The sequence below is a fragment of the Melospiza georgiana genome, chromosome 1 (genome assembly GCF_028018845.1).
Source record: "Melospiza georgiana isolate bMelGeo1 chromosome 1, bMelGeo1.pri, whole genome shotgun sequence".
In the NCBI taxonomy this organism is placed as follows: Eukaryota; Metazoa; Chordata; class Aves; order Passeriformes; family Passerellidae; genus Melospiza; species Melospiza georgiana.
This window is the reverse complement of record NC_080430.1, coordinates 146057751-146073639: the sequence shown is the minus strand read 5'-3', so window position 1 is coordinate 146073639 and position 15889 is coordinate 146057751. Positions and strand designations below refer to the sequence as shown.

The window sequence follows — 15889 nt, the reverse complement described above, 5'->3', positions numbered from 1 at the left end:
AACCACTTTAATTCTAAAACCATTTGAATGAAATCAACTGAGAAGTAATCAACAACAATGAAATAAAAAAAAAAGAAAAAAATAACATAAGTTCAAAAAAAGACTTGGTCTAGCTGCTAGCTGTTGTCATCATTTTATTAAACAAAAATAGCTTGCAGGAGAATTTGTGCAATGACATGAATAGCAAAATGTTATTTTTTGAAATGATAATAGCAAATTATTCATTGTAATGAATGGTAGGAAGAGAATTTACTTCCTGAACACAAGTAGAAGCTAGTACAGCTATCAAATGAAATAAGTACAAGCCTCACTAAAATTTTGAATTATTTCTCTTAAAATCCACCCCTCATTTTTTAAATCTTGATTCAGGTATGGACAACACTTAACAAGCCCTTGCTCAGTCAAATTTCCTGAATTTAAAAATTTCTAAGATAAACTATGGAGGTAACCAAGTTCTGTAATTATTTTTGTTTCCATTTCAATTTGTAAATATCTAAATCTGTAGCTGCTTGTATCTTAGCTATTTCTGAACAAAGTTTTGTGCATTCAAGATGAACCCAATTTCATTCTAGATCTTTTGAGATAGTTTCAATAGGATTACACACAAAGCAGTAGACAAGAGGGATGTACAAACAAGGAGAAAAACTGCTGCAGGGAAGGACACATCCTTCAGGAGGGAGCTGCAGGAAAACAAACTGTGGCACTTATGTAAGAATGGGGAAAATAGAATTCCCACTCATGGAGGCTCTTGAGTTTGACACAAATGAGCATACTTCAGACATCTAAGAAATCACAGTTTTAATGAGTAATTCTCAAAGAACAGACTAAATATATGCTTTTGCTTTTCATATAAGTAGCCTCATTAATATCTCAAGTAAGTTATGAACTTGTGCATTTACAGTAATTAGTGGTGCCTTTCTGGAGAAAATCCACACAATGCAAAATGCATTATTAAGGTAAAATTACCCCTAAATATCCTAGTAGTTCCAGCTACCTAAGATTTGCAATACTCAGTGCTACTCAAAAAGTCAAACTGTCATTTTTTTCATTTGGAATGAACTAGTCCAATAAACACCTTAATAAGAGCTGTATTACAGACAGCATTAATGTGTGACCAGTTTTCAGTAATTCCTGCAGAATGACACTTACTCATTTTGTATTTCTGGATCAGGGTCACGGGAATGACACATGGCACTGAACCGGGACACGAAGAAGTCGTAGCGCCTGTGATATGAAGGTGTGTCTTCTTCAATGTTGGCAAATTTGACAAACTGGAAAATGAAATACATTAAAAAAAGTTTTTAATACCAATTTCCTAAAATAGAATAATGAGTAATAAGATTAATCTAAGCTTAATTTAACAAGTAACATGAAGTAACTGCATTAAGAACCCAATTTTGACAACACTTTAGAACTTCAGAGAAGAAAAATCTTAATAGGAGGGTTTTCTTTTAAATGTCTTCCCAGAAGAACTTCATTTAGATAGCTATGGAAGCATGAAACTGTATGAAATGCAACATACTATGCACTATGGAAACATCTAACACTTGAACAGTGAGTCATCAACTGGCAGAATCATTTAGGCTGGGAAACACCCTCAGGATCATCAGGTCCAACCATTTCCCTAACACTGTCAAGTCCACCACTGAACCTCACTTTATGTAACTCCAGGGATGGTGATTCAGCCACTTCCCCAGGCACCCTGTTCCAATGGTGGTAACTCCCTCAGAGAAGAAATTTTCCCTAATATCCAGTTTAATCCTCCCTTGACACAACTTGAGGCCATTTCCTCTTGTCCTAGCTCTGTCAGCTTGGGAGCAGGGCCTGACACCACCCTGCTACAGCCTCTCTCAGGCAGCTGTACAGAGCAGCCCAAGCAATCAAACACAACCCTGTCACTACCAGGTTACCTAGCAACATTCTGATGTACCAAAATTCAAGGGAAATAAACTTGGAGGCATTCTGTCAATTCTGTCCAGACAAAAGGGAAAAAGGAGGAGTCAGGGAATTATAACCCAGTCAACTCCAGTCCATTCGCAGAAAAACACTGGAAAAAAAAGCCAATTTGCCAACATCTACAAAGTCTCAAAAGGGTAAGTAACAGTCAACATGGATTTGTCAAGAACAAATCACATCAATCCATCCTATTCCTATGACAAGTAAATAACTTTTGTGAATCCAGATGAAGCAGCATCTGTCAAAACTTCAGCGATGCTGTTGACAACAAAATACACAAAATTCTCAAAGGAAAGCTAGAAAAGCACTGTCAAAAGAACACTCCCCATAAGAGAGATGTACAAGAGTTTGGAAAAAAATAAGGAAACACTTGTAAATCATCACAGTACAAAAATATGATCTGAGCTTCACTAGAGACTCATCTGAGCAGACTGGGCTCATCAATTTTGCAAAGAACACTAAGCTGGCCAGAGCTGCAGGCACACTTGCTGCCTGGTTTTTGAACAATTGGAAATAGGACCTGAAAAACCAAGGAAGCAATTTGAGAATGGTTATTGCAAAACAGCATTTTAGCCAGAAACAGCTGAATGAAGAAAAGGAACTTAGCCAATGCCAATAAGATGGCATGGAAAACAGAACAATATATTAAGATACATCTGCATTACTCATGGCACTTATGAAGAAACTTTTGCTGTCTAACTGGGCCAAATAAGCCCTTAAATGAAGTGGTGCATGGAGCTGAAACATCACAACCTAAAATAGTGACTAACTGATACAGTTCTCAAATAATTCAAGAAATAGACAAAGCTTTACATAAACATCTGTAAAGGAAGAATGAAATACACCAAATTACCCTAACTACAGCTGCCTAAAATGTATCAGTCTTAAAAGGTACAGAAGACAGCTATAAAAACAGAAGAAATAGTTTTCTTTGTCCAATGGTAATAAGAAAATCAATAATAGGCTTATATTGAAGGAAAGCCTAGGTAAGCCATTAAAACCCCTCCTTCCTAAAGTGAGCAGACTGCCTAAAGACCTTTTGGATTCTCCATCACAGACAGTTCTAAGAACAGACTACACAGGGAAATAAAAAGCAAAACAAAACACTATCAGGAAAGGTCAAACACCATGCCAGCTCTGCCCTGAAGCAGAGTGATGTTCCATTAAGATCCTTCTGCTTTTACTCACACCATTTTTATCAATTCCTAAGCACAGGCTGAGGCATTTCCTTTGTATTTTTCATGATGTAAAACCTGCTTTCATCAGCACATTACCCATAGACATCCAGAGAGGCCCAAAGCCCTTTAGCATAATCTACAGCACACTGATTTGTGGAGGGTTTGAGGTTTTCAAAGCTGTGTATTTCAGAAAAAAGAACCCTACCATTTTTTCTAGTCTTTTGTTTAGTCTTTTTTTTCTGTTTTATCTAGAACAGTTATCCCTTTCAGCTGCACTACCAGTTCACCCTCTAAAAGCCACAGGAACAACTGAAAATTATGTAGTTCATAAAACTACATTCTCAGCTGTTACTGAAAACGGAGCAAAATTGTATAGTATGAGTCCATTTTACAAGTCCTTCAGTTAGGAATATCCTGTATTTCAGGTGGTAAAAAAGTGACAGAAGTCAAAATCTAATTCTGTATGATCCACTGCCATAGACTGAAAGATGATCTACAAACAGCACTCATATTTTTCTCCAATAGAGTGAGTTATAAAAATGATAATTTCCTTCCTAAGAAAACCCTGGCAAATGCTTCATATGTACTGTGGCTTGCTAACTTGTTTCATGAAATTGTTACTAGCAAAACAGAAATAGATTTTTTTTTCAGACAAGAATTTCATTAGTCCTTACATCTCAATAAGGCACCAAGACCAAGGATTTAGTAAACCCCACACAAGATTATCTTAATATTTGCCAGATGTTCAAGTGCTCAAATCGACAAATGATTCACCCAGAAACCTCCATAAAAGCATGGAAAAGAATGGAAACAAAGTATGAAGAAGACAAAGCACTGAGTGCTTGTGAGAATATTAATTCATGCTGCTAATTTAGTATCAGCCTTTAATATTATTATCTGAAGTACTAATTATTTGATTGACAGGATCTCCCAACAAGAAAGTTTAATACATTCTAATAACTGTTTTGCTAGCAGAAAGATTTATTGTAGCAGGAAACTGCTTTGTAAGAAGAAATGATGACTTTAGGCCAAGCAAGTGTCAGGGACTCCCTCATCCCGAGTACCTCTCTGTATCAGGGGCAGCTTTGCAGCAGGGACACAAACACGTGGAAGTTACACCTTTCAAAATGGCATGCACAGTAAGAGATACAGAAAGGCCACAGGTTTTTTATGCCCTCATGTCTATAACAAAACAATTTCCCCAACTGAACCTAGAGCATTTCTGAAGCACAATCCAGGATTAGCATTCAGATGACTGGGCATTGAGGCCACAGGAAAGCTCTCTGTGGTAACAATTTAGAGCTGTGCACTGTCATTCAGTAAAGTGTAAAATTCCATTCCATCATAAAAATGTTAAGTTTTTCCAGTAGACATCACTCTGTACTTTGCAGTGGTGGTGTTGTTATTATTGTTACAGAATATTTTACTCCTAAGCATATGTTTTCAAACAAACTTCAAATACAGCACTTATTCAACCTAAAAAATGATAAAACTCTTATGAAAGTCCAAGCACTTGCCTAGGGATTATTTACAAAGCTTTTATAGATATAAACATGTCATTCAGAGTAAATGCTTTCAAGCATCCTATGGTACCTTATAGAAGTTTTACCAGTACAAGCATCTTCTATATTTTATAATACAGAAGGTACAGAAAGGAACTTACATTGGCAGTATGTTATTTCCATTTATTTTGAAACCAATAAAATTCAATCAGTACAAAAACATATAAATCTACCACAAAGTGAAGAAGAAACATATTATTTATTCAGAAGATACTTGTTCCAGACTGACTAGAGAAATTTGGATTATATTACCAGGGAGAGAGAGACTGTGCAAGCCCTATGAGTAAATCCTATAATTTCTCAAGGACAAAATTTCTTCTATGCATTTATGCTGTTTTATCACTGTTATGTAGCAAATACATGAGGAGAAAAATCATAACTTTTAATGGGCCCTGGATGTCTTTAAATGTCTTTAAAGAAGGTCAGTTTTATTCAAGAATAATCACCATGCATCATATTTGAGTTTGAGTCATGTTACTTAAAGTATCTCCCTGTAAGAATACTAAGCTGACCTGAGAATTATTTTTTTCATATCTGAGCTCCCCAGTCTGTCTTCTCTTGTTTCAAACACAGTGCTGATACTGGCAGTTATCACCTTTCACAGGCCAAGGTACTGTATTTCATTATTATGAAACTGTCACACGGGAAGTCATGATCTCCTATAAATGTAATACTCTTACAAACCACACAGCACAGCCTTAATGAGAAGTGTGAATGTTATGTGTGCACTACAACAAATAAATGCCAGAAGAACAAGCACTTCAATTTTCCTGAAGAGAAAAGCTTCAAACACTGGATACATTGACTTCACACTGGATACATTAACTTTACAAAGACAGCATGAAAATGATCACAAGGTTCTCAGCAATGAAAACTGGTGATTTAGTTTATTTATTAATACCTGGGGTCACCTGACACTTTCAATTTTATCAGAATAGGATGGAAAATTTCACATTCTATTTTAGTTTGTGTCCCTTGGATAAAAATTCTCCTGACCACCACATGTACAGTTGTGTAACAAAATCAGCAATGGAATGTTGGCTTACAGGGTCACAGCAGTGTGGAACTGCAAAACCAGAGAGCACAAGTATGAGTGGGGGAAGCAATACTTAACTTTGAGTGACCCTAAAGCACTTAAATTCTAGCAGATGCAGGCACACAATTTCTAAGATAATTTAATAACTCACAAAATGAGAAAGAGTGCTGTGTGTTAATCTGTCTCCCTGAGATTTAAATCCTATTAAAAAGACAGAGGAGGCATCCTAGAAAAGGAATTGTTCCATTGTGTATTAAATCACTACCAGCATAAAATTCTGTACTGGTACATGGAATGAAAGAAGCATCTTGCAATAAGGGTAAATTTTCATTGCTTCGTCCAGATTAGCAAGCTGAGACAAGGCAAACAAGTAAATACCCTGCTGGGAATATGAATTCTGACATAGCTTAATTTCAAGTGTTGACATTCGATACTATTTTTACATACATATGCACTTAGTTCTGCCCAAACCAACTGCTTTTAAAAGCCAACACTAAAAATATGAAAGTCTTGTCTCAGCCACTGGTTGATCACTTTTCCACTTGGGAATCTGTCTGTCTTCCTTTAAAATACAAATGATGCCACCCAGCAATAACAGCCACCTTCTCATGCACAGGAAGCTCAGCACTGTCACTGATGGGATCATTACTTCACTGCTCTGCAAAGAAACTGCCTTTATAAAAGGAAACACCTTATCAACTAAAGAAGCATTTGTGGTACATAATTAAAATGTGGTAATAATGGGTTCCACATATTATCTGCTATTTTTTGCATGAAACCTCAATATGTTACTGACAAAATACAAAGAATTCACCTCATCAGCATTCCAAATTAGCTTAAAATATTTTTTATTTAACTGAGTCTTGTAAATATACCTTAAGATGAAAGTTCATCATGTATCCAATTGTTCTTGACCACCTGCTCACTAAAGAAATTTTCTGAACCTTCTTTAAAAACTTCAGAAATAGACATAAGCTGGATATAGACTAATAGATATAAATTGGATCTCTTATTCCAAAAAATTTTGACCACAAGGTGAAAGATTTTAAAGCTTGTCACTTCTATCCTAGTAAAAAACACAACAGACCAAAGCAATACATTTAATCCTTTGCACTTGAGCAATGGAGATGCTTTGCATGACACTCAGTTACTGAAATTCTGCAAGAAAATTAGAGAGAGAAATACAGTATTGTCATAGATTTCTAAGGAAAAGCTTATTGCAATCAGCCTTCAGATCCTTAACACATAAGCCAAGGAGATACCACTTTTTCCCACCACATTTTTTCAGTTTCCTGACCAGCATATGCTATCCTAGCACTGGGTTTATAAAAACATCTTCCATGCTATAAAAAGCTATTTTGAACCTCACAGGCATTAGCAATTTGAAATTTGGTCTATATAAAAAAAAATCTCAACACCTATTCATTATATCCACTATTGAATTTTACTGTTTTTAAGTATGTGCCTTATATAAATAGATTAACAATTATGCTATTAAAAAAAAAACCAAACAAACAACTGCTGTAGGAAATAAATTAACATAATTTATAAATGCAACATATAAATGCAACAAATTAATTATATGTAACCTGAAGATCAGGCTTAAAAATGCATAAATAAAACCCAAACAATTATTTATCTAAAATAGCCATCTTCAGGTTTGTTTTTCAAAAACAAATTGACTTTTTATTATAAATTAAAAGAAATTTAAATTCCAAAATTAATTTAAGTTGACAAACATCTAAGTAAAAGTTTTGGTTTCTTTTCCTGAAATACAGGGCACAAAGTAGAGTAAGTTCTGCACCCAAAACCAAATACCTGGAAGTCAGCAAACCACAGTGGAAGGCAGTGGGAGTTTCCAAATCTTTCCAAGCTTTTAAACCACCCAAAGATGTTCTGTACAGAGATTTTAACCTTTTAACCAATCACAGCTAAAGCAAAATCTGTAAGGCTGAAAAAACCCTATAGCTCAACTAAAGAGGTTTGAATTTTACTTCAAAGACATCACTGCTTTTCTATATCAATGAAGTTTTGGGTAGAAAATAATCAAAATCTACTTAGAGCCAGAATCATACTCCATATATTTTAAATGTAAGCAGACTATAAATTTGTAGGGGCCTTAAAGTGAATTTCCTAAAAATACTATGTAAAATTTTCCAAAGGCTGCCTGACTTCTCACCAGTTAAAAACATTTACTTCATATACAACCCATTCCTCTCTTGTAGACAATCCCAGTTCACACTCCAAAGTGGTTCATCAGCTTAAGCACATGAAGCATTATTCAGTCACCAGACCATCTCCCTTGCCTTTTGGTTTTTGTTTGTTTGCTTATTTCCTTCTGAAGGAGAGAAAAAAGGCTGAATATGGCAGTAAACTTTCTTTGTTAATGTAACAAAATCTATTTAAGAACACAGTAAGGCAGTGCCCTTGGTAACAGACAAGCTGTTACCCTTGTTCCTTCTAAGTCAATACAAATAGACTTGCATCCTTTGTCTTCATTAACTCTAGAAGGTACCTAGGGAAATGAACAGAGTTAGGCTAAAATAAGGTTTTGAAATGCTGTTGAAGAGCCATAAAAATTCTCTCTCCTCACAGAGTTCCTCCTCTCATTTAGGGAAACCTTTTTTTTGTGAGTTTTATAGAAGACAAACACAAATTATCTCCTAATTCAGGAAGTCCCTAATCTCCTCTACTCATAAAAGACTTAGGAACCAACAGGAATATCAAACAGATTACCCTAAGTGAAGTCCTGCTCAGTAACATGCATTTTCAAGTGACACATGCCTTGTACATCAGAGTGGAGGTTGGCACTAACCAATGATTTTAAACTGGAAAGTGATGCACACCTTGCCTTTAGCAGCCTAGGAAACAAGTTCCAAAGTCATTTCCCTAAAAGGACTTGCCCAGGCATTATTATACAAACAAATCAAAAGAAGCAGGGTAGCCTGGCTCAATGATATTTAAATGAATAAGCACAATTTTATATGTATAATGAGATACAGATATTGTTATCCTCAGTACAGCTGCCCTGCTAGTGGGGGAACAAGGGACACTTCTACCCTACATTACAGCAAAACTCTCTTTATTTCACCATAACAAGAAATCCTACTCTGGGGTAACATCAGGTTACTGTGCCCTCCTGTCTTCCTGAGCTGCAACTCCATTTAATTTCATCAGCTGGGAACCAAACCCAAAAGCCCAACATCTTTACTGATTCCACAAAGAAATCCCCACTGGTAGCAATGGCAATCATTTACATGAAAAGCAAGTACTCTGTACTCATGCAAAAGCAATAACTCTAAGTGAAAACAGTCCACATCACAATCCTGCATTTTATGAGATTCTAATTTTACCAGCTGGAAAATACAGTAGTTAGAAGGCAAGTATTACAGAGCTATATCCTTGATTGCACCCATCACTCTAATTGGAAAACTGGATCTCTAAATCTTCATTTTGACACTTTTAGTTATGCCCTTCAAGCCTAGATCTGAATCCTGAAATATTTAAGCTGATAAGAGGGTGAGATTGCAATACTCAAAGCTACTTTTCAGCAAAGAAGAATCTTTCTGTGTAGCTTAAGCTGCCAGAAAACCAAATTCTGTCTTACCTATATACTGCCTCCAGGAGGGCTGCTTAAAGACCCAAAACATGAACTCACAGCACAGCTTTCCTGTCCTTCCAGAAGTTATTTTTGGAGGGAATGAGCCCACACATCAAAAGAATTTGGGATACTGCAGGGTAACAGTTTATCTGCCTCCAGCTGGTATCTGCTCTGTGTTTAGGCCCAAAGGACACACCCTGCTACAGACAGCATCTTCCAACTGATGTCAACTGGCAGACCCCTTAAGACTTCTCAAACTACTTTTCAAAGCAAAGATTTACTCTGATTTGATTTAGCATCTGAGCTTACTCACAGAATTAGTCCCAAGGACTTGCAGCTTTGGTTCGCCTGATTCCAGAAGCTTGGCCACCATATGAAGGAAACTTTCCACAAATGGTTTTATGCTTTGAGAATGGCAAGCCATTAGAAGTTGGTCCAGTGCCTCCATGGCAATTAAAACATAACTGAAAATTAATTAGAGAAACACATAAAGATGTATTGCATTTATCATTAACTCAATTAGTTCAACTTAGGATCTTACCACAAAAAAATAGAAAAGAAAGAATGGAAGATGTGTATTTCCCATTGCATAAAAATGACACTTGGAGCTGTTTTCTACATCCATATTCACTCTCTTTTTTTCTTTTTTTGGGAGGAGATGGGGTTGTGTAGGAGGGAGGGAAGTATAGAATTGAGTGCTGGCCATTTCTCCTTTCTATAAAGTTATAATAACAGCTTTGGATGTCATGAAGGCCAAAAAATGGCGGTCTGTAATGGATGCTGATTTTCTTTAACAATTCCTGCCACTTCTTAGACTTAAAATATTACTCACTTAAATATTTGATTTAGCCAAAAAGGCTGAAAAGAAAGATAATGCTGTTTTCCTATATCCTGACTGACATTCAAAGGTGTTTTGGGCTTACATAGCCAGGTTTTGTCAGCAAGGGGCTGCAGGAGTGGTTTCTGTCAGAAACCAGGAGTTGTCCCCATGACACACACAGCCAGCTCCAAGACTGACCCCCAATTTCCCAAACCTGAGCCCCTCAAGGGCACTGGAAGTGCCCACAGGTAATCAGATATCCACAGAGCAGAGCATGGAGGACCCCCAGCTGGAGCAGCTGTGCCTTGAAGGAATCTGCTGCCCACAGCAAGGCCCAGCTGGAACAGGCACAGGCCCCATGGAGAGCAGCCCCTGCCCGAGCTTTCCTGGCAGTATCTGTGATCCTATGCTGGAGCAGCCTGTTCCTGAAGGACTGCACCCTGAGCAAAGGAGCCAAGACCAGAGCAGGGTAGCAGGAGACACAAGATGGTATGAGCTGACCACAGTCCCCAGCCCGAATCTGCACTGCTTGGTGGGGTGGAGGAAATGGACTTGGGAGTGAAGTTGAGCTTGGGAAGAAAGATGGCTGGAGGAAAGAGGGTTTTAAGCTCTGTTTTAATTTCTCATTATCCTACTCTGTCATTAATTGGCAATAATTAAATCAATCCTCCCCAAGTTAAGTCATTCAGTTCCATCATGGGGAAAAAGAGATCTCCCTGTCCTTATCTCAACTCATGAGCTTTCCATTTTATTTTCTTCTCCATCTGGCTGAGCAGGAGGACTGAGAGCAGCTGGATGGGAGCCTGGCAGTCAGACAAGGGTAACTGATCACAAAGGGACTGGGTCTGCCTTGCTTTCCAGACTTGATCAGAACAAACATGATGAAATTCCATGACTTGCTGGCATCTATTTTTAATGACTTCTCTCCTTACCCATAGCGATGTCTGGCCACATCCCTGGTCAGTCTCTCTGCCAGGTAAGCCCCAATTCGATCCAGCTTCTCTGGTGCAGAAACTGCATAGAAAGTCAGTTTCTCCATGTCAGCTTTAACAAGACCATCCTAGAAACAAAAAATACAAAATAGAAAATTAAACAATTCATAGGAAATATAAAGCTTTCCAAGTGTTCTTCCTTTTTTTCTAGTTAATATTTAAAGATCAGAGCAATCAGAGCCTTACAGATGGAAATAAGCTACTGAAAAAACTCCAAAACTATTGAGCAAAACTGCCATGACCTTAGCTTAAAAATCAGCAACATGAAACAACTAAAATATTTTTAAAGGAAATGAAGTAACTAGCTTGCTCCACCCTTTTTTTGTGAGGGAATGAGTATTCTAAGAGAAGGTCTGTAGTAAGATATGTGACCAGTTCTAAGACACACTTCTTTCCTAATAGCACAATGTAATTTTTTCCCTTCCCATCCCCCCACCAAGTATATTCAATGCATAATTTTGATAAAATACACAAGCTAGATTGTAGTTTAAATATTTAATATTGTAGTTTGAATGTTTTATTTTTTCTGTGTCCTATCTTGAACAAGGCTGGCGCCCAGGCATCTGAGAGCTAATTGTCAGAGCAAGATCAAAGATTAAGATATTAGTTCCAACATGAACTGTAACACAGATCTGCTCAGATGAGGTTATGATCATAATTATCAGGTAAACAGGATAAGACTTTTTGTCTTTTTTTTTCCCCTGGAAGTTCATAAACATTTATTTTTGAAATAAATTACTTAAATCTTTTAAGACATTAATTATTGATTAATGAATTTTATCAAGCAAATCTTCTGATACTATAGAGAAAGTGTGCAACTGAAGGGAAACATCATGAACTGGCCTGTGTCCTCCATTGACCCAATGAATACTAACCAAAGCAGAGGCTAAGAAGTGCCAACTCAGAGCCATTGAGTCAATTTATTAAACTAAAACACTACAGCTGTAGCATTTCCAGGTGTTTCTACATCTGTATCAAAAAACTAGATTAGAACAAATAAACCTATAAACCCATACTGTTCCATGCATTCAATATATTGTATACACAGAAAAAATTCCCTTAAAAGCCACTATTATGCACTTACATAATACCTGGCACTGAGTAACATCATCATTTAAAAAAAAGTCAACATACTTTGTAAACATAAACCAAATATTACACAAATACTGATTGTGCTGCTTACTTCTATTATAACAAAAGATATAAAAATTTGGTAATACACTTAAAAAAACAGAGCAGCAGAAACATAAGCTCTTGATCAGTCTGAACTGTCAAATGATTATGTATAGACACATGTATTCCTCCATGGTAAACAGAAGTTATTTATTTTCATAGAGAGTAAGAGTTAGGCTTTAATATAGCTCCAAGACTGTTACAGTGAAATGAAAAAATAAAATTGTAGATGAGTATCTGGAAAATTAAAAAAAAAACCACACACACACCAGAAAAACCTTTTTGGGTCACAACAGCCTACCAGAGCTATAAAAATGTTCACAGTAAGTAAGTCAAGAGTTAAACAATTAAAAACCTGTAAAAAAAAAAAGAAAATGTTCACACCTGCAACCACAAGAAAGCAATTGTCTAGGGTTCTAAAAAGTGATGAAGTTAAGTGCTACCTCTGCAGCAGAATACCTTGTTTAATGAAATCTCTTTTTCTCTGAGCAAAACAAACTAATGTTATTCTTCAGTGTGCATCCCTGCTTTGGAAATGGAATTAGACCAGATGATCTCCATGGATCCCTCTCCAGATAAATTATTCTACTAACCTATCTTAAAGCTATTAAGCGCTAAAGAAGAAATTATGATAAAATGTTAAAAAAGAAAAAAGAAAATAAAAAAAAAACCTGCTAAATCACAAGGTATAATCACAGATTTTCAAGCATCAATCCCTTAAAATTTTAAAGGCATGACTCACTTTTGGATCTTCAGGAAAGATGTTGTCTACCAGCCGCTTGTAGCGAGGTCGCAGCGCAGCACAGCAGCAGCAAACTCCTGCGGAGAGATTTACCCAACGGGATTTAGGATGCACTCCTAGGGACTCATTGAAGGGACAAGCTGACAAGCATGGAGGAAGAAGATAACACTGAATTCAGCTTGCTATCAGCAAGAAAGCAAAAACCAAGGGAATTGAAAGTAAGTACAAGTAAGTCAATAAGGGAAATGACTGGCACACTGGAATACACGAGAAAATGTGCAAGGATCTCGGGTACCAGAAATGCAGCTGCCATCCACACTTCAAAACATGCAGAAAACTCAAGGCATTTTAAAATTGAGTCATATTAAAACCAAAGCTGCTTCATTTGCAGGTTTATCTTCACTATGAATGACTGTTTCAAAACACCCAAATGTGCATTATGTGCATTATTCTAAAAAAAAAAAATAGAAAATAAAAATGAAATTTGTTTTAAAGGCACCCATATAAACCAATATAAACCATAATATACAAAACATGCTCTGCCTTTCTTGTCACTTATCCTTCCTTCTACCAGGCATCAGTGAAATGACAGTCACTTGAAGCAGAGAAATTAGATTTTTTGATCTCATTTCTACTCTACTACTAATCCATATAATCAGTACAATGCATGTAACTTCAATTTTATTAATTTTAAAAGTCATAGTGCCTGCTTTAAAAAGGTAACAAACCTGCAAAGCATTATTTGGTCCTTTTTCTAGCACTATGAACTACTAGAACTTTAGAGTTAGGTTAAAACTCAGCACAAAAGAAAAAGAGTTTCTAGATATCTATTCTACTGTTTATCAGGGTAGACTTCCTTGTTTTTAAGGCAGATTCTGTCTTTCAAGCTGCAACACCTGAAAGATTCAGAGCAGATAATACTTTACAAATGTCTTAGTAAAGATTTCCATTTACATACTCAAAAAATCTTTCAACACTGCTAAAAACAGTAAAGAATGCAAACAATAAAGGGTATCTTGGCAGAAACTTTTGATGATTACAATTCCTCTGCAAAAGCATCAAGACTTGTATTTCTTTACTTAAGATATTTAAGCAATCTTAGTAGTTTTTAACCACCCTTATCAGAACATATGGGAGGTTCATAACAAAGATTTCACCTACTGTGCTCAGTTTTAATTACAGGACTCTACAGGAGCAGACATCTTCCCTCAATTACATCTGCTTTCTGATACTATTGTCTCTTGGATAAAAAATGTATTCTGCTCATACTTTGGCAATTCTTGCCACTTATTTTATCACAGACAATTATTGAATATAGATCTATGATTTTAAAACTGTGCCTTAACTCAAGGTTCTTCCCAATGGACTTGAATTGCGCCCAGCTTATGAATTAAGAGTCCTGTACCACCAGTAACATCAACACTGACTCATTACTTCAATACATAATTATGAAAATAAAAAGCACTCAAGGAATGACCAACTGAAATATTGAGAATTTTTTTGTTAAACGGTACTTTGTAATACTGTCAAGTTCTTCATATCACTCCTGCCTGATGTCTTACTCATGGAGCTCTAACAAATGTAAAAATCAACATTTACATAAAAGCTGCAGGAATGAAGTAGATAAAATCAAAGTTCTTCAATATGCTGGAAAATGCAGGTATGAAAATAGGTTAAAATCCTACTTAAAATAGAAATAATCTAGACAGTTCTACAAAAATATTCTATTGAGAGCAATGCTATGCAACATTTTAGGAGTAAGGAAAATCATAGTAAGAAAGGAGTACGGTATCAGTGTCTTGTATACCACTCCATATTGGGAAATTCAAGTAAGACCTTCAAAATCCACCAAACCCCACATATTATTGCTAAATATTTTTTGAGATAGGTATGCAACTCTGCAGCACTCTGTGGCTCAGTACTCTCTGTACTTGGTTTACTACCTCATGGTTGACCATTAACTTTGGTCCATGGTAAACAGTATGTTTGACCAGTACGAAATATAACAAAATATTCTAACAATAACTATAGCATGCAACTACCTAAAACATAAGAGAAGGAAAACAATCTAAAATATTGCAAGACAGGCAATCAAAATACTTTTTAGAATTATTTTCTGTCTCTTTAAGTGACAGAAGAAGAAAATCTTTGCAAAGAACTGCAATTTAAATCTTAAATTGGTGTTTCAAACCTGTGTTAATTACATAAATTTAACACAAAATCTGGATCCAGCTACTTCTTTGAGATGGATAAAAAAGATCAGGTAACAGTACCAATTCATTCTGACGGCCTTACCACATGGTTTCACTTAATGGAAACATAATATTGCTCTTTTGAAATACTGCTCTCCAAATTTATAGAACATATTGAATTTTGACACCAAAAAAAGGCCTAACAGTAAGTATGCATAAGACTTGAAATTTCTTCCTCATCTTGGATTTTGGTAGCATCTTTACATTGCTATGTATTTAATTATAGAACTGTTTACATGGAAAAAAAACCCCATAAACTTGTCAAAAATTCTGTATCATCGAAGTATAAACTTAAAAATCTATGATGTTAATACCATCAAAAGAACTTCCTACATTAAACAGAACATTCAAGTATCAGAAAATGAGATTTGATCTGTCAAAGTTTTCAGCCTCCAAGCAGAGTACTGTCAGAAATAAAACTGACAAGCACTCCAAACAACACAGAAATAAATGACAACCTAAATCAAAAACCAGAATAGTTAACAGTCACGACACAGATTTTGTGGGAAAACTACTAATCATTGCTCAGTTATATCATTTTGATATAAGCATGAAAGGTTCAAAAAAATCGTAGGAA

The 15889-nt window shown here is 36.0% G+C and overlaps 1 protein-coding gene across 7 annotated transcripts in view; it reads right to left on the bottom strand.

Moving 5' to 3' along the window:
* Nucleotides 1-15889, bottom strand: part of EFR3A (EFR3 homolog A) — a 74959-nt gene that overhangs the window by 39074 nt on the left and 19996 nt on the right. For 4 of the 7 annotated variants that reach the window (XM_058023509.1, XM_058023520.1, XM_058023528.1 and 1 more), the window contains 4 exons: nucleotides 13061-13137; nucleotides 11086-11213; nucleotides 9647-9797; nucleotides 1150-1271 (listed from right to left, as the gene is read on the bottom strand). In XM_058023509.1, coding sequence (XP_057879492.1) covers nucleotides 1150-1271; nucleotides 9647-9797; nucleotides 11086-11213; nucleotides 13061-13137 — 478 coding nt within the window. Of the gene's footprint in view, nucleotides 1-1149; nucleotides 1272-9646; nucleotides 9798-11085; nucleotides 11214-13060; nucleotides 13157-15889 lie in introns of those variants that run through there. The other 3 variants (XM_058023484.1, XM_058023493.1, XM_058023501.1) reach the window with 1 other exon arrangement.